General features: G+C 33.0%; 3 protein-coding genes across 3 annotated transcripts; all 3 read left to right on the plus strand.

Moving 5' to 3' along the window:
- Positions 1 to 4,802: 4,802 nt before the first annotated feature.
- Positions 4,803 to 6,226, plus strand: LOC143540246 (uncharacterized). The gene is made up of 6 exons (XM_077033357.1): positions 4,803 to 4,881; positions 4,948 to 5,032; positions 5,328 to 5,460; positions 5,539 to 5,750; positions 5,830 to 5,950; positions 6,056 to 6,226. The coding sequence occupies exons 1-6, from the start codon at positions 4,803 to 4,805 to the stop codon at positions 6,224 to 6,226; spliced, it is 801 nt and encodes a 266-aa protein (XP_076889472.1).
- A 4,033-nt stretch (positions 6,227 to 10,259) lies between these two features.
- On the plus strand, positions 10,260 to 13,611 carry LOC143540247 (uncharacterized). The gene is made up of 6 exons (XM_077033358.1): positions 10,260 to 10,431; positions 10,568 to 10,937; positions 11,141 to 11,628; positions 11,729 to 11,971; positions 12,081 to 13,298; positions 13,478 to 13,611. Exons 1-6 carry the CDS (start codon positions 10,260 to 10,262, stop codon positions 13,609 to 13,611), a joined length of 2,625 nt encoding a protein of 874 aa, XP_076889473.1.
- A 114-nt stretch (positions 13,612 to 13,725) lies between these two features.
- LOC143540248 (uncharacterized) lies at positions 13,726 to 15,141 on the plus strand. Its single transcript, XM_077033359.1, has one exon. The coding sequence runs from the start codon at positions 13,726 to 13,728 to the stop codon at positions 15,139 to 15,141; it is 1,416 nt and encodes a 471-aa protein (XP_076889474.1).
- Positions 15,142 to 19,083: the final 3,942 nt, after the last annotated feature.

Below are 19,083 nucleotides of genomic sequence, written 5' to 3' on the forward strand. Positions count from 1 at the left end.
CATATGGGTTATCGTTGACCGCCTTTCCAAGTTCGCTCATTTCATTCCGTTACCCGCTCACTACACCGCTATCACTCTTGCTACCATTTTCATGCGTGAAATCTATCGTTTGCACGGTCTTCCTAAAACTATTGTGTCGGACCGAGACCCGACATTCTTAAGTCACTTCTGGAAGGCCCTCTTCACTCAAATGGGCACCAAACTCCTCCATTCAAGCGCATACCACCCCCAAACCGATGGCCAAACCGAGGTCGTGAATAGGTGTTTGGAAACCTACCTTCGTGCCTTTGTCTTTGACAAACCGGCCACCTGGGAACGATTTTTGTTTTTGGCAGAATTTTCCTATAATACCTCCTACCATACCTCCATTAACATGTCCCCATTCAAAGCTCTTTATGGCCGGGATGTCAACACCATTCATGACTACACTCCGGGATCCAACTCGAACGCGTCAATTGATTTATCACTTAACAATCATCAAGTTCTTTTGGCAGCTTTAAAGTCTTCACTGGAACAAGCTCGGGCTCGTATGACTAAGCAGGCTAACAAAAAACGGTTGGAGAAGGAGTTCAACATAGGCGACTTTGTTTACTTGAAGCTTCAACAATATCGCCAAACACTCGGTTCAGCAACGCAGAAATCAGAAGCTATCCAAGCGTTTCTTTGGTCCTTACAAGATTTTAGATCGCATTGGCAAGGTTGCGTATCGATTGGAGTTACCGGGCTACTTCGAAAATCCACCCAATTTTTCATGTTTCATTACTGAAAGAATGTATCGGACGTGCTAAGCCTACTTCAGATTCTCTTGACAACTTTGAAGCTACCGACATCAGTCTCCTACCGGAAGCAATTCTCGACTCGCGCAAGGATAGTGAAAACAAGACAAAACTTCTAGTTAAATGGGAGAAATTGCCTTTTGAAGAGTCAACCTGGGAAGATGAAGCTCAACTGAAACAACTTTATCCGTTCTTCATCGACATTGAGGACAATGCAAATTCTTCAAGGGAAGGTGATGTTACGGACCACACTGGCCCATCAGCAGACGCACATACCCAAGACAAGTCGGACGAGTACAACAGGCCCAAGAGAAACATAAAGAAGCCTAACAAATTATTGGATTAAGCTGCAAGTTTCACGATCACATGTTTCCTATTTTCTCTCTTTATTTTACTAAGTGTGCATGTTTCACTTTGAATAAGGAACGTGGGTGTTCACCCTCCTGTTTCATTGCATGTATATATTTAGTTTTTGTTTAATGAAAAAAACCAGAAAATTGTCCCACTTATTTGTTTCCTTCTCTGCAATTTTTTGGAGTATAGCCTACTAAAACAAGGCCTATCACTTGGTTATTCAGAGGATTAGATGCTCTAATAACTAAAATTACCGGTTTCAAGTGTATATATATGATTTTAGTTAGCAGCATTGGAGTTTGGCCTTCTGTAAACAGGATAGAGAAAGATGGGACTGTATGATTTTATTAACCCGAAAACCAAACTTGTGACCCGATTAACAGAGGTTATGGTTCAAGTGTTAAACAGGCAACTATGGTGTAACATTTTTTTAGTAAAATTACTATATTCTTAAAATAATTTGCTTTCAAATAAACTATGGTTTAAAATATTTCAAAATACCAGATATATCTTTGGTCATAATGTTTTGCTGGTAACATGTAGATTGGGATTATAACTTACCAGAATACCTTTGGACCAAAAACAGTTTCGGCAATTTTAAACGTAAAGATAAAGAAAGCCTAAAAATATTTATAATAGTTGTAGTCAATGATTTACTAAACGGATCATTGTGGTTTAAAATAATTTATTACATACAACAGTTGATGATTCATATTTCAGTGTGACCCGTTCCCATAAATCTGTTTTGCACGGATCGATATCGGCGCAACCCGACCCCTTCCAACAGATGATGTTTAGTGGTTGATTATAGTTTCATCATATTTTGTGAGAACCACTTTATTTATTAAAATTATGTTAATAAGTTACAAAGCTGAAACGATCTCATATCAAATAATGAGTTTTGAGGCAATATTCAATTACCTTGGATGCAAATAAATTTTATGTGTATTTCCATACTTTGAATAAAGTGTTTGTTATAAATTTGTGTAGCATTTGTCAGCCTGATGTAATTCTTAGGTAATCTTGGTTTTAAATTGTGTGATGCCTCTGATGCGTTGGGTTCCAAAAATCCGATGCGCGATGCGTTTTTGCGTGATGCATTCATATGTAGACTTTTAGGGTATACGGTTTGCTTATTAAAGGTCAAAGCTTGAAAACCGCATAATGGCAGTCTTGAGTTATTAAAGGTCAAAGCTGCATGCTGTAAAGAAATATTCTCCTTAATAAATGTGATGTGTTCATTGACATGTATATGGTACAATCATAGCAAACAAAGACACAACAGCCAAGGCACCCTTTTCGAAGCCATAACTCGCACCTCCATGCCCGCGCCGCGAAGCGCGAGTACGCCTGCTAGTTAAGCCAATTAAGTAACTTCTAAATACATTATTTTTAATCAAAGTTCATCATTTAAGCTCCAATTTTAACTCTTACATTATAAGTGTGATGTTTTTCACATTTCCCACCCATCGTGATTGACTATAGCATCTCTCTTATTCGTCAATCTCCCTCTATCTCACAGACCACCCTCCTTTTCTCGACTCCGACAAATATGTGGCTCATTCACAAACTAACTAACCAGACTTCAGTATTAACTTTCATCACTTGTATTAAGTTTCACCACATAACGCAATTGGTCTTTTGGTTCATTGGCATAAGGTGATGGTTTAAGATCTTTAAGGTCTCAAGTTCAAAATCTGTCTCAATGGGGTTTTCTTACAGTGGTGACCGGTGAGTTTCCTCCTTAAATGTGTCTTTGGGTGAGTTAGGTTTGAAACGTCAAAATCAGTATGAACGGTCAAGAAGCCTTACTCGGATATTAGGGATAGTTCCAAATGCTATCCTTGAAAGAAGAATTTTACCTGAAAGTACGAAAAATTTCCTCTTAACACCCTTAGAACATTCCTAGCTTCATTTTCCATCCATATCCATATAATTCCATTAAAAATCATTTCATTTTCTTTTTTCGTTTTAATTAAATAATGCATTTTTATATCTTTATCATTAGCTTTTCTTTATCCTCAACTCACAAGCATTTTAAAAAAAATATTAAAAAGTTATACGGTGTGAATAATGAATTCTCAAATTTAACTTTGCACATAACATTTTCCTTCTCCTATACTCCTAACCACATCCTATAATTTGCAAAACCTCACCACAAAATATATAGAAAGAGTTGTGAATGATCTTACCCGTAATATGAGTTTTAATTGTACACGACCTCATTAGTATACATCATTATCATTAGTAAACAACATGACTAAATCCTAATCTTCAAATAAATTATCAAATAACCACCGCCTCTCGGGTCCCTTACCATAGAGTCCAATAAAACAAATGACAAATCACCTTAATTCCTTAAATATTCATATAAAAGTACTCAGATTTTGATAGTTAAAAAGTACGCATATGTATGGAATTACTAATAAACCATGCATTATATTTTGTCAATTACAGTAAAAAATTAAAATCTAAGCCCACAAATCTATAAAGTAAATTTTCTTAATGCTTTTAAAGAGTATTAAAGTGTATAGTTTATGTCTTCCCAAAATAGTTGAGATTGTTGATCCATGAGGCTATCCGTAATGGGACGTGAGTTGGGACGAATTGGGACGAGAAGAAGGGGGAACACCGCCCCTCCCCCCCACCGCGATATGTGGGCGAAAAGGGCGGGGGCGGGGTTTTCTTGTCGCCGGAATTGGTTTAATAATAATAATATTATATTATTATGACCGTTACAACGGTTTAAAAATAAAAAATAAAAAAAATTTAATTAATTAAAACAAGATATATATATATATATAGGTTTAAGTTCAAGAAATAAATCAAATTATTAATTATTGCAAGAAATGAAATAAATGAATATGAGCCACTAGTTTTATTTTAGGTTTTAATTATTTAAAAATAAATAAAAAATATATAAATGCAACAATAAAGTTCGAGTTGTTAGACTATGGAGAAAACCAAACAACAAGAACCCTAACGAAATTTGGTCGATTGAAATGATTATAATGGATGAGGAGGTAAATATTTACCAAATTTTTTTTCTTTTTATAATATTCAGCACTCTCAACTACATAAATTTTTAGGGAACAAAGATGCAGGCAAGCGTGTTCAAAACTTACTTTCCTAAGTTTGAAGAACATCTCCGAGAGAATGAGTGCTACTTCATTTTTAGGCCCACACTGGCCGACAATGACGCAAAAATCAAGCATGTGGACAATGGCCAGAAAATTTCTTTCCGTTGGCAAACAGACCTAAAAAAATGCACCACCTTCAAAGGCTCCAAGTATGGTTTTGAATTCACCAATTTTGGTTCCATTTTAAAAGACCCTCTACCTCAGTACACTAGACTCGGTTAGATACCGTATTATTTTATTTATTATTTACTCTTAATTGTTTAACACACATTAAAACTCTTAACGCTCTAACTTTATTTCACACTAGATATTATTGGATATGTTTACAAATGCTATGAGGTGGAGAAGAAACCGGTAAGAGGTGGCAAAGAAGCAATCAAGATGGAGATCAAATTAGAAGATCTGGAGTAAGCAACTCAAATTTTACTTTTTTTTATTCATTTGCACTTAACTATATTTATGTTATCCATATCAACAATCTTACAGAGGTAGACACATCATATTAACCTTGTAGGAGGAATATTGTCAGCAAATGTTGAACTACATGCAAAATAAGCAACAGGCTCATGTTTTCCTAATTCTTCAATTCGGAAATCTGCATATATACGGACGTAAGTAAAAAATCATGTCATTATTTCATTGTACTTTAAATAACTAACGAATTTATGTTATTACAGATAACAGGACTGTTTCTAATGTTTATGATGCGACGCGGTTGTTTATAAATTCACCAATTGATGAAATCCTAGAATTTAAGAAAAGGTACATTGTTATTATATATGTTTAAAATAATTACCATTTATATTTACCTTTACTTTCTAAAGGTAATACTATTATTGTAATGCTATAATTTAAAAATATAATCTGTACAGCCCATTCTTCCATACCAAATTTGTGATCGTACAATTGTAATGGTATTATTTAAAAATTGATTATGTTTTGATAAAAGCTATTATGAAAACACGGTAACACATGAAAATAGACCATCCACAAGTCTTGATTTTTTTTTATTAAAAGTTACCTACTCATTATAACAAATAATGTTTCATCACACCAGTTTCCTGTCTAACATTGGGGAAGAAACATCCTCTCATCGGTCCGTTGGTACCTCTATGGTCTCGTCACTGGAAGACGAATTTCTTAATGATATTGATTTAATCAACATTCGTGAAATTAACGAAATCAAAGAGGTATGTCATTGTTTTTTAAATTTTTTGTTTTTAGATTCATTGAAACATCATTATTAAAATTCTCTTATTTCTGGATAGGTTAAATCCCTTATTGTTGTTGGTAAGATCAAAGCTCTATGCATTGAGAAATCATGGAATTATCGTAGTTGTGATTTATGTAAAAATGGAGTTGAAACCACAACCGTCAGAATTGATAAGGGAGAGAATCCAGCCGATTTTGAAGTGGCGAAGCAGTACAAATGTCTCAATGACAATTGCACTCAGACTATTGTATCATCTCCTATGATTAGGTTCTCAAATCTTTTAACTTTTTTTTTACAATATTAACCATGCTTTATCTTTTTAATTTATTTTAATCATATTTTTAAGATACAAGATCCCCATACGAGTCCAGGATTGCACAGGGACTGTGACTCTTACAATGTTTGAGCGGGAGGCTAACAAGCTTATAGGACGAATTGCTAAAGACGTGCTGGACGAACAGGAACAAGTAAACTTTTTGTCTTTTTTGAATCGTTTTATAATAACATTACTATAATAGTGAAATTCTATAACTTTTTATATTTGAAATTAAAACATTTGATGCTTTTCACAGTCGGCTGAATTTTTAACTCTTCCTGCTGCCTTCAACGTTTTATTAGAAAGAAAGTTCGCCTTTAGGATCGAGATCAAGAACTATAATCTTGATAACAATGCTGAGTATTTTTCCATTACAAAACTGACTGAAGATCTGAACATTATTTCAAAGCTCGAAAAGAATTTCTAAAATAATCAGGTAATTTGTTGATTTCTTCATTTATATATAATAAACCGGTCAAAACTGTACATGTAAAGCATGTGAGTTTACATACAAAATGAAGGTTGAAGATTCTGATTCGGTGAACCCAAGTAACTCAGAGTTGCCATTACAGACGGATGTTTCTTTGAAGGTTATCTACTATTTTTACTTATGTTTTCGCTATCTACTTAAATCAAACTAACTATATTGAACTTATAATTCCTTACTTTTTTTATTATATAGGATTCTATTTCATGTACCGCTGACAATGGGACCCCGATTTCCAATAGCAATGAAAGTATGGGCACGGCTGCCAGTGTTGATTTGAAGCGTAATCTTGAAGATGTATACGACGTTGACGAGTCATCCGCTCTGTCATCAACTAAACAACAGAAGATTCACACAAAGGATTTGCGTGATGCAAATTGGAATGAGACGCTGTTGATTCCTAAAACCGAGAAGTAGTAGTCGGTTCCTATTTAATTTAAAAAACTTTCCTTTTTATTGTCTTTTTTTGCATGGTTTGCTGAGACTATGTTTCTTTATATTTTCTGTTTTGATTGTGTTGGGGATTTTTCTTTTTGTTTGACTACATGGAGATTCCTTTTTTTGATAAAATTTTATGATTGGTTATTGCTATGCTTTTATGTGGTACATATGTTTTGCAAAACTTCAAATTAATATTATAGACAAATAATATTTCACTTCCTTAAAGTATAAATTACTACAAAAAATATTCCAATTACTATTAATTAATTTTTTCATTAAAATACAATTCTACATTAGTAGGTATATGTATGACTTTAAAGTACCTACATGCAAAATTAAGATAAAATACGAAAAACTTTAACAAAATTTATATTTCTAGAAAAAACTACCTACATGGATATTACTTTTTCATTGAAGTCATCAAATTTATATTTATGATGACAAAAATTCTATTTTTATGCTCAATCAAATTACACTGTTAAGTCTGGACTTTTAAAAAGAGAATTTTTTTATAACATGAGACACGAAAAACTTAAAAAAAATAAACATTCAAAAACAATATAATACATAATTTTTTTCGTATAGACATTAAATTTAAATTTATGATGACGAAAATTCAATACTCCTGCAGCTAAAGATTCGGACTAATATACGCCCATTCAATAATTCTTTAATTACGTAAATTTATTTTAAATATATACTTTTTTAGGTTGACTGGTTTATGCTCAATCCATTATCTATGTTAACTTTTGACTTATATAAATATATATTTACCCCAATTTATAATTGTTTTAATTAAGGACAAAATTTACTAACGTAAATCATGGGCATAGATTGATTTTTAACTTTTAAATTTAATCTATTTTTGTTAACATAAAAGAATATGTTTGTCATATCAAATAATTTTGTTACCTAACGTAAGCCTATATGGAAAAGTTTACCTAACTAATTTCAACTTTAAATAGCATATATATGTAAATTGTTTGCCCTTGCTTTATATTCTTTAATAAACAAAGTGTTCCACAAAGCTTTTCTCTACACAAAGTGTTCCACAAAGCTCTTCTCTACCGGGTGTGATATTTTATCATAGTACTACACCAAAGTTCGTCATTCAAGTAACTAATTCGTTACTCTTTTATTTTTATTTAGTAAAATGTTATATTTCATAATAAATACTTTATACATTAAATAAGTTAGGCATTCATGTTGGTTGTTCTACCGTTGGTATTGCCACCGCAACTGCTCCTCTTGATTCCGGTTGTAATCTTGGTTGCTCTTATTTTCTTGGCTTTTACACCAATCAAGGGCACACCATAGACCATTATAACACTACGTTATGCTTCAAAAACAACTATATTCAGTTGTCGTATATATGCATATAATTATTTGTTTGGCATTTAGAGTTGTGATAACTTTTCATCGTTGTAAGTGGTTAATGATGTGAGTCTATTCGGACGAATAATCCTATAAATATATGCAATTTCACATAACAAATTTAATATGTTACAAGACAAATTAGAATTTTATTATATTTTTTCTAATTGATACATGTTAATAATAATATTCTATTTCTTTTCTTTGATCATATATCTGATATCTAAAAATAAAAGTTATAAAACAAACACGCATTCCTACATATCTCGTGTGCGTAGTGTTTTTGCACAAATAACACTCTAGACCTAAATTAGAAGAGGAAATATTTAAGTCCTCATGTCACTAAAATACCCATATGTTACCTATATAAAAAAAGGCTTTTTTTATTGATTTTATGCTTCCGTATGATTGCATGCATATGCTATAACAAAACAAAGATTAATTAACAATAATAAGAATTAAATAAATACCTTTTTTAGTGGCATTTATTAACCAATACCATCTAAACTGTTAAAAATATAGTACTAATAAATCCTTTTTCGATTTTATAACTTTTAAGGTTTTGTATTCTAATTAAGCTCAATCGTGTAATACAAACGGTGGAATCCCATCACCTCTAAATATAAAGTCTTTGACTGCATACTGTTGACTTTAATTATATTTTCACCTTATAGATATACAAGGACATGGCTAAAAGGAAAACCCCTCAAATTTCATCTTCCTCTAAAGCGTCACACACCGGCGATTCTTCAAATTGTAAGATTTCCATTTTGTATTATATAACCCTTACAACAACTTTTTATCTTTTTTTTTTCTTTTCTTTTGTAGGGGACATGCAAAGAACTACTTTATCTGACATTTCTAATGGTAAATAAATTTATTTGTTACTTATGTTAAACTTAACTCATCATCTAATAATATGTTTATTTTATTTTTTTTATTTTTTACAGCTTATGTAAACAACGTTCGTTATGAAAATGCTTCAGAGGCGGTAAAATTCAGGAAAGTAGATCTACATATCAATAAATCCAATATTGTTCAAGTAAATAATTCCTTGCTCCCACTGCTATAAGTTTCAATCCGTCTAAACTGGGAATGTGTTTAGTTTTTAGCATCGATTTTTTTCAAGTCATTTATACACGTTTTACCTTTAAAAGAATATACAATCTGTCCTTAACTACAATAGATTTAAAACACAAATACAAGTTTAATTTTTAATATATATATATATATACATATATATATATAACATAATTATTATAGTTTCGTATTAGATATAAAACTTTTGTACTTTGTAATATCTACAAACTATTTTCCTTGTCTTTACGTCATTAGCATGAATTTCAAGTTTTCAACTGTAAATGCTCAATGAAATTGTATATGTAATTTTAAAACACGAAGTCATATTACAAAAACATTTTAATTTATCGATATTATAAAATCAATAGATAACATTAAATAGTTGTTTTTTACTTTGTAAATCTATTTCTTATACTTCTATTTGCACTCTATTATACAAGGAAATGTCTAAAAGCAACACCCCTGAAAGTGCATCATCCTCTAAAGCGCCTGTCAACAGTCATGCTTCAAATTGTAAGTTTTCAATTTGTATTATATTACGTTCATTTTTGTAATTCAGAAAATTTAAATTTGTCCGTGTAGAACAACATTTCTACAATTATTTTCTTTATGTAGGGGACATGCAAAGAACCGCTATATCTTCAGCCGACGTTCGTAAGTTAAATGCTTCAGAGGCCAGGAAATCAAGAAAGCTACTTCTAGATAGCAGGAGATCTAATATTGCTCCTAACACCCAAAAGTCTAATAAACCTTTTTCGTCATCAATAAATTCTACATCAATTACATAGGGCAAAGAAAATGTGACACCAAATACAATGATTACAAATCAAAGCAGTTTGCAAACTTTTCATGAAAATACAAAGAATCCAACTTCATTAGGTGATATCAATAGTGGTAAGATACCCGTTTACTGGTTATTTTTCATAATTTAAACATAAACGATAATATCAATTATTATCAACTTGCTCATGTTACCATATTTTAAATCTTAATTTTTTCCCCAGGGGCATCTACTTCCAAAAACAACAGGTCTACCTCATTATGTGATACTCGTCGAGTTTATATTTCTTCACCTATCATGGCATCCAACAATTGTGCATCTACTTCTTTAACAAAGTTATCATCAGGAAAGCGTAAACTAATAAGTAACTCGCGGATTACAAATCCTATACCTATGCTTGACTTGACGTCAGATGAAGAAGTTGATGTCAAAGTTTTGGTTAAAGACCCATTCAAAGGAATCTCAACAGGTACTTATAATACAACAATTCCAATTAATAATGCACATACATTTTTTGACCACCAGTTAATTTAACAGATTACTTGGATCATGGTGATCAGAATCTTATATGTGAATTATGCCATGCAAAATTGTGGAAAAATGAGGGTGGAATAGGAAAAAAAAAGAAGGAAAAACAACTTATTTCCTATGTTGTGGTTACGGTAAGGTCGAGCTACCTGAATTTAAAGATGCTCCGCCAGCTTACAAAGATCTATTTAGCAATGTTGGTCCTAAAAGCAAGTTTTTCTTAAAGAACATTAGACGCTACAATTCTATGTTCGCGTTTACATCAATGGGCGGAAAGGTTGATTCCTCCATTAATAGAGGTAACGCTCCATTCGTGTTTAGGATTAGCGGTCAGAATTATCATTCTATTGGAAGTCTTTTGCCAGAGAATGGATCAAAACCAAAGTTTTCGCAACTATACATATATGACACGGAAAATGAAGTCTCAAATAGACAATGCTTATTTAGGTATGTATTAACTCAATTAATTCACTATTTTTACACATTTGACCTTATGTCATTTTTTTTAAATAATGACAAACGAATATTCTTATTCCTACCAGTCAATCAAAAAAACAATCTACAAGAGGTTCCAACTTGCTAGATCTTGAGATAATAAAGGATCTACAGCGTATGTTAGATTCTCATAATGAGCTGGTGAAATCTTATAGGATGGCAATAGATCGTTTTCAAGAAAATCCTCATGCTAACCTTAAGTTGCGTCTTATTGGAAGAAGACAACAAGATGGAAGAACATACAACTTGCCGAGTTCTTCTGAAGTTGCTGCGCTGATTGTTGGTGATATTGGTAATATTGAGCCTCGAGACATTATTGTTGAAACTAAAACGGGAACTCTAAAGCATATAAGTGAATTGCATCCTTCATACGTTCCTCTTCAATATCCACTTTTCTATATTTACGGTGATGATTGTTACAGGGTTGACATCCCTCATAGAGATTTTAGAAGCTTACAAAAAAGTAAACGGCCAAACAGCACCATGAGAGAATTTTTAGCGTACAGAATTCAAGATAGGCCAAATATTTTCTCATTGCCTCTGAATGGAAGAAGACTTTTTCAACAACAGTTAGTTGATATATACACAATGATTGAAACCGAAATACTCAACTACATACGTAAAAAACAAAAGGTTCTTAGATGTGAGTCATATGAGAATATTCATAACTTAAAAAAACACCAAAAACCAAGACATGTCCCGCGTTGGTCAACGTGTGATATTACCTTCATCTTTTACCGGAGGTTCTCGGTACATGATGCAAAACTACCTAGATGCCATGGCTATTTGTAGGTGGTATGGATATCCAGATTTTTTCATAACTATAACATGCAATCCTAAATGGCCTGAAGTTAAAAGATTCCCGAATAGTACCACCATTAATCCTGAAGACAGGCCTGACATCATGTGTAGATTATTTAAAGTTAAGCTTGATGCAATAATCAAAGACTTAAAAAAAGACGAAGTTCTGGGAAAGGTTCAAGCAGGTGATTTACTTTATTATTTACTTAATATAATAGTATTTGTTAAACATAGTCTTCTTTTTAGCAACTTTCAATTTATATCGAACATTAATAATATTCATTTTTTATGTAGTTGTTTATACCGTAGAGTTTCAAAAGCGTGGGTTGCCTCATGCCCATATATGTTTATTCATGCATGCTGATCACAAGCTTCCTACCGTTGATCATATTGACCCGTTTATTTCGGCCGAGATTCCAGACAAGAAGGAAGATCATGAATTATATTCCCTTGTGAGTGAATTCATGATGCATGGTCCTTGTGGTTATGATAACATGAACTGTTCATGCATGATTAATAGAAGGTGTTCTAAAAAGTTCCCTAAAAAGTTTACACCTCACAATTCTATTGATTCAAATGGTTATCCTATATACAGAAGAAGAGATTCTGGATGCACAGTTAAAAAGTCTGTTGTGGACTTAGACAACAGAAGCGTCGTGCCATATAATAAAACGCTTCTGAAAAGATATCAAGCACATATTAACGTTGAGTGGTGTAATCAGGCTGCATCCATAAAGTATTTATTCAAATACATTAACAAAGGTCCTGACAAGGCTACAGTTGCTGTTGTAGACGCTGACAATCAAGATGATCAAGATAAAGCAAGAGATAAAATTAGAGAATATTATGATTGTCGATACCTTTCTGCGTGTGAAGCAGCATGGAGGATATTTGCATTTGAAGTACATTACAACTCGCCTTCAGTAATTAGGCTTCCTTTCCATCTCCCTGGTCAACAACAGGTTACGTACGGGCCCGATGATGATATTGATGATGTCCTTAACAAACCATCAGTTTCTTCATCAATGTTTTCAGCTTGGATGTTGTGTAACCAAATTAATGACGAAGCACGGAACCTTACTTATGTTGAATTTCCTACTAAGTTTGTTTGGAAACTTGAACAACGAAAGTGGGAACGACGAAAGCAGGGTTTTTCAATTGGAAGAATTCATCAAGTTTCTCCGTCTCTCGGTGATGCGTATTTCTTAAGAATTCTTCTAAACAAAGTCAAAGGACCAAAATCTTTTGATGATATTCGAACGGTAGATGGCCAGACATATCCTACATTTAGAGATGCTTGCTATGCACGTGGACTACTCGATGATGACATGGAATATATCGAAGCAATTAAGGAGGCGAGTGCATCCGGTTCTGGTTATTATCTTCGTGCTTTATTTGGATCAATGTTATTGTCCAGCTCTCTTTCTAGACCTGATTTTGTGTGGGAAAAAACATGGGAATATCTATCAGATGGCATTATTTACACACAACAAAGAATATTGAATATTCCAGGTACTCCAATTCGTTATTCAGTACTAAAATATATGAACCATATTATACTTTCAAATGAAGATTAATTATAAATTTTTAATTTTTACCATCCTTAATGAATTTGGTTTTTCGTTTTTATGTTTTGTTCATATACGTACTTCATATAATATTGTTTATATTTTATTAATACAATTTTGCAGATTTATCACTTCCAGAAACACAAATTAAGAACTTAACTTTGTGTGAGATTGAGAAGTACCTACTTCGAAATAACTCAAGCCTACGTAGATTTCAAACTATGCCGTATCCTGATCACGATTCTATAGCTTCTTAAAACAATCGTTTAATTGTTGACGAACTCTCTTATGACACAAACACTTTACAAAATGAGTCTCACAGCCTTATAAGTTCATTAACAGATGAACAATGAAAAGTGTTTGACGAAATCATGAACGCAGTTGAAGCTAACAAAGGAGGTGTATTTTTTCTTTACGGCTATGGTGGAACAGGAAAGACATTTTTGTGGAAGACATTATCTGTGGCAATACGATCTAAAGGTCAAATTGTATTGAATGTTGCTTCAAGTGGTATTGCATCATTGCTGTTGTCAGGAGGTAGAACAGCACACTCCAGATTTCATATTCCTATAAATCTTAACGAGGACTCAACTTGCAACATAAAACTAGGAAGTGATGATGCGCATTTACTAAAGGAAACAAAATTGATTATATGGGATGAAGCCCCAATGATACATAAACATGCATTTGAAGCTCTTGATAGAACAATGACGGACGTATTAACTCCTAATACTTCTATCAATTCGGGAATCCCATTTGGAGGTAAAGTTATTGTTTTTGGTGGTGATTTTAGGCAAGTTCTTCCTGTTATTACAAACGGAAGCAGACAACAGATTGTGAATGCATCTTTATGTTCTTCCTATATTTGGGGTAAATGCAAACTTCTTAGGTTAACAAAAAACATGCGGTTAACCATCGGAGCTCAAGCATCTGATATTGAGCAGACAAACCAGTTTGCTAAATGGCTGTTGGATATAGGCGAGGGAAATGTCGGTGGTTCAAATGATGGTGAAGCAACAATAGACATACCTCATGATCTTTTGATCAATGACTCGTATGATCCGATTCAAAGTTTAATTGATTTTGTTTATCCTTCAATTCTACAAAATATCAAAAATATTGAATTCTTTCGTGAAAGAGCAATACTTGCACCTACCAATGAAGATGTCCAAGACATTAATGATCGATTGATCTCACTTTTTCCCAGAGATGAAAAGGAGTACCTTAGCTCAGATAGTATCTGTCCAACAGAAGACTTCGTTGATCCATTGCAAGCAAATTTATTCTCGCCCGACGTGTTAAACGGTCTTAAAATTTCCGGATTGCCAAATCATAGATTGGTCTTAAAGGTGGGTGTTCCTGTTATGTTACTCCGAAACATTGACCATCAAATTGGTTTGTGTAATGGTACTAGGCTGCGAGTCATATCTCTTAAAAAACATGTCGTAGTAGCTGAAATAATATCTGGAGGTAATATTGGTACTCGCACATATATTCACAGAGTAAATATGATACCTACAGATAACAAGATTCCTTTCAAGTTTCAGATAAGACAATTTCCAATTTCAGTATGTTTTGCAATGACGATTAACAAAAGCCAAGGACAGTCACTATCAAAAGTTGGTTTGTATTTAAAGCATCCGGTTTTCAGCCATGGACAGTTATATGTGGCACTATCAAGAGTAAAGAGTAGAGACGGAGTCAAATTATTAATATTCGACGCAGATGGCAAACTTACAAATAAGACATCTAATGTTGTTTACAAAGAGATATTTCGAGATTTGTAATTTATGTTTCACTTTGTCAAATTTGATTGTAACTTACTTTCTTCCTTAGTTTCAACAATTTATCAGTTTTTGTGTCTTTTTTCACTTTACATGAATAAATCTATCATTTATGTTACCATTTATATTGTGTCCAACCATATAATATTTAAGATTAATGTGTTAGTAAATTAAACATATGCTTCTACCTTTAATATTTAATACCACATTGTTTCTTCAAATATTTCAAATGTTTTTAGAATTATAAAATAAAATTTCTTAAACCCGTGTTCTACACGGGCAACTAACCTAGTATATATATATATATATAGGTTTAAGTTCAAGAAATAAATCAAATTATTGCAAGAAATGAAATAAATGAATATGAGCCACTATTTTTATTTTAGGTTTTAATTATTTAAAAATAAATAAAAAATATATAAATGCAACAATAAATGCACTCTCTCTCTCCAATTAATACAACTAATATAACCATAATAAATATCTCTAATTAATATATCTAACTAATTTAACTACAATAATTAAAAAGATAAAAACACTACTTTAGTTTTATTTTTTATTTACACATTCTTCATTTTATTCAACATAAATACAATTTATTCATATAATACTATTTCTTTATATTAAAAAATAATTTCCACTCAATATATTAGCATATATCAACGTATTTAAGTTCAATAAATATACAACCTACACAAAGTTAAATAACCTACACTTCTTTTGAGCAATAAAAACGTACAACATACAAAAAGTATATATAACTTACATATGTAATTCGACATCAACAATTATATAAACTACACAAAGATACACATACTCTACACATACGTAGGTCATATGTTTTTCGTATGTAAGTTATATGTTTTCTTATTCTTAGAACAAGTGTATGTTATATGTTTTTGTGTAGGTTGTATATTTTTATTGATATTTAATGCAACCATGTGTAAGATAGTTTTTTGTATTATTCATCACAATGTAACTACGTGTTGATGGATATTGATATGTTGAATTTGAAGAATTTGGTTTTGAAAAGAAATTAATGTATGAATAAATTGTATTTGTGTAAGATAAAATTTTTGTGTGTAGGTTATATGTTTTTTGTGTGTAGGTTATATGTTTTCATGTGCGTGTGTATTTTATTGATGATGAATTTTGTGTGTAGGTTAAATGTTTTTCGTGTGTAGGTTATATGTTGTCTTATTCTTAGAACAAGTGTAGATTATACGCTTTTGTGTAGGTTGTATGTATTTTGTTGATATCTAATGCAAAAACATGTAAAATTGTTTTTTGGTATTATTCATCATAATGTAAGTATGTGTTGATGGATATTAATATATTGAGTTGGAAGAAATTAGTTTTGGATAGAAAGAAATTTTAATGTATGAATAAATTATACTTGTGTAAGATAAAAATTCAAGAAACAAAAAGTAAGTTATAAAAATAAATGAGTTCTTAATATTTTCTAATTATAATAATTTAATTAGTTATATTAATTAAATAAATAAGTATTATGGTTTATTAGTTATATTAATTGAAGAAAGAGAATAATTAATAGTTTCTTTATTTAGCTTTAAGCATTTAAAACTTAAAACAAAACTAGTGGTCCATATTCATTTCTTACATTTTTTGCAATAATATCATTTCTATCTTGAATAGGGGTGCAAATGAGCCGAGCTGCTCGCGAGCTACTCGATATCGGCTCGTTAAAAAGCTCGATCGAGCCGAGCTTTATCGAGCCCGAGCCCGAGCTCGAGCCTAAAAATAAGCTCGTTTAATAAACGAGCCCGAGCCCGACCTTTATTTATCGAGCTCGATCCGGCTCGCGAGCCTAAACGGGCCTGCCATTTATATAATTTTTTTAAAATATACATTTAATAATATTAATTAATAAATATAACTTTATGAAAAAATAAAGAAAAATTACTAAACAATAAATATTCTTTTATATATGAAATTATAATAGAAAAAAAATATATAAAACAATTATAATTATATAAAAAAAATAAATGATAAATAGTAAACGAGCCGAGCCCGAGCCGAGCTCGAGCTTCAAAATCCATTCACGAGCCAAGCTCGAGCTTTGAAAATATAGCTCGAAACGAGCCGAGCTCGAGCTCGAGCTCCGTGTAAGTTAAACGAGCCGAGCTCGAGCCTAGTCGAGCTCGGGCTCGGCTAGTTTGCACCCTTACTCTTGAACCATCCCATATATATATATATATAATCATCACCTTCTTCTCCATTTTATACACAATTCATACTCAAATTCTTACAAAAAATTAGCAGAATGAATCCTAGAAACAACCCGAACCAACTGAACCACCCATTCCCTCCTTTCGGTCAACTCCATGGTTCGTAAAACCAAGCGAACGTGAACTTACAATGGAACCCGATGAACCCGATAAACCAACCGAGCTATCCGTTTCAATTTCCCGACCCGAACATAAACATGTACGCCAACTATTTCATGCCCCAAAACTTAATGCCGGCGTTTGGGTCTACACCACTGGAGTCGGAGTCGGATCCGGAGACGCAAACGGCGCGGGCCTCCGGTTCAAGCCAAAAGCCGACCCGTAAACACAAAAAGAAACAACCGGGGGACCGATGGCGCAACGTGATCCATACAAGCATTGGAGCGAGGAGGAGGTGGCCCTCGCAAGGGCTTGGATCGTCATTTCGGAGGATCCCGACGCCGGTAAGTTTTTTAATATTAAGTATTTATTAAAATATATTTAGTGTTTATTAAAATGTATACTAATTGTGACAAATAATTTTAATTTGTAGCTAACTTTCAAGCCACCGGGGTGTCTTGGAAGAAAGTATTTGAAGCTTGGCTCGCGATAACCGATAAACCCGAAGACTACCGGGGAATAGAAGCGGTGTAAGCCAACTGGAAGGGGCTTAACGCCGATTGTCAAAAATTTGTCGGGATAATTGACTGGTTGCAGGGGCCTGACTGGCGTAGCGGGCATAACGACAGCGACATTATAACTCAAGCCTTGAGCGACTTTCGAGCGGTCCGGGAAACCGTTCAAGTATTTGAATTGTTGGAAAAAACTACGCGGTTGCACGAAATGGAAAGGGGCACCAACCGTTCCGGTCGCCCGACAAGCGGGCTCATCCCGGCCTTCAAAAAAGTCGAAGACATCGTCGTCGACAAATCCGAGCACACCAAACACACCCTCCGATGCTCGTAGCTTCTTCGTGGACGACACGGTTAATTTAGCCGACGACGAAGAAGTACATGAGTTGCCTCGACCACGAGGGAGATCGAGAAAAAATAAGGGGGAAGGTTCGTCGTCATCACGATTCAATACGGTGCCCGGTGAAGATGCCGGACAATTAAACGAGTTGGTCGGTCGTTTGGAAACAAATGCCACAGAAATAGGAAACAACATTAGAGCATCCAACAAACACCAAGAAAAGCTGGCCCAGACGTTGGAATTACGTCAAATGAAAGAAGACCACGAATTCCTCAAATCGGAGGGGTTTCACGAGGAGGCCGCATTAGTGCATCAACGACGACGTGAAAAAATGCGCGAATATTACGGATATTAGTTTCTTTTTTTTAGTTATGTATTTTTTTTTTAATTTTTAGTTATGTATTTTTTTTATTTTTAGTTATGTATTTTTTTTTAGTTTTGTATTTTTTTTGTATTACTTTTTAATTTTAATACATTTTTATTTTATTATCTAATTTTCTTGGTTTTTATTTGTATAGTTTAATTATAAAAAGAAAATAATAAAAAAAGATATAGTGGGTCCAGTTTGTAGTCCTTACACCATTATACCCCAAAAACAAATTTTCACCCCTTGCTGACTGGGCGCCACGTGTCGCAATTCGCCCTCATTTGTAGCCCTTCCATTACGCATAGCCTGATAGACATTAGTATAGATCTAAAGGTATGTTTAGAGGGAGTGCAAGTTAGGGATTCTAAAACAATCTAA

Source organism: Bidens hawaiensis, unplaced genomic scaffold (genome assembly GCF_021521415.1).
Source record: "Bidens hawaiensis isolate Kalapana, Puna unplaced genomic scaffold, B.hawaiensis_p1.1 tig00012184_1, whole genome shotgun sequence".
Taxonomy (NCBI): Eukaryota; Viridiplantae; Streptophyta; class Magnoliopsida; order Asterales; family Asteraceae; genus Bidens; species Bidens hawaiensis.

Bases quoted from the DNA above. Each gene is read 5' to 3' on its own strand.
- LOC143540246 (XM_077033357.1), top strand. From the start codon at position 4,803: ATGTTGAACTACATGCAAAATAAGCAACAGGCTCATGTTTTCCTAATT. The intron at 5,751-5,829 runs GTTCTCAAATCT...CATATTTTTAAG, and splicing joins GTATCATCTCCTATGATTAG to ATACAAGATCCCCATACGAG. The intron at 5,951-6,055 runs GTAAACTTTTTG...TGCTTTTCACAG, and splicing joins TGCTGGACGAACAGGAACAA to TCGGCTGAATTTTTAACTCT.
- LOC143540247 (XM_077033358.1), top strand. From the start codon at position 10,260: ATGGCATCCAACAATTGTGCATCTACTTCTTTAACAAAGTTATCATCA. The intron at 11,629-11,728 runs GTGAGTCATATG...CTTTTACCGGAG, and splicing joins AAAACAAAAGGTTCTTAGAT to GTTCTCGGTACATGATGCAA. The intron at 11,972-12,080 runs GTGATTTACTTT...TTTTTTATGTAG, and splicing joins TCTGGGAAAGGTTCAAGCAG to TTGTTTATACCGTAGAGTTT.
- LOC143540248 (XM_077033359.1), top strand. From the start codon at position 13,726: ATGAACGCAGTTGAAGCTAACAAAGGAGGTGTATTTTTTCTTTACGGC.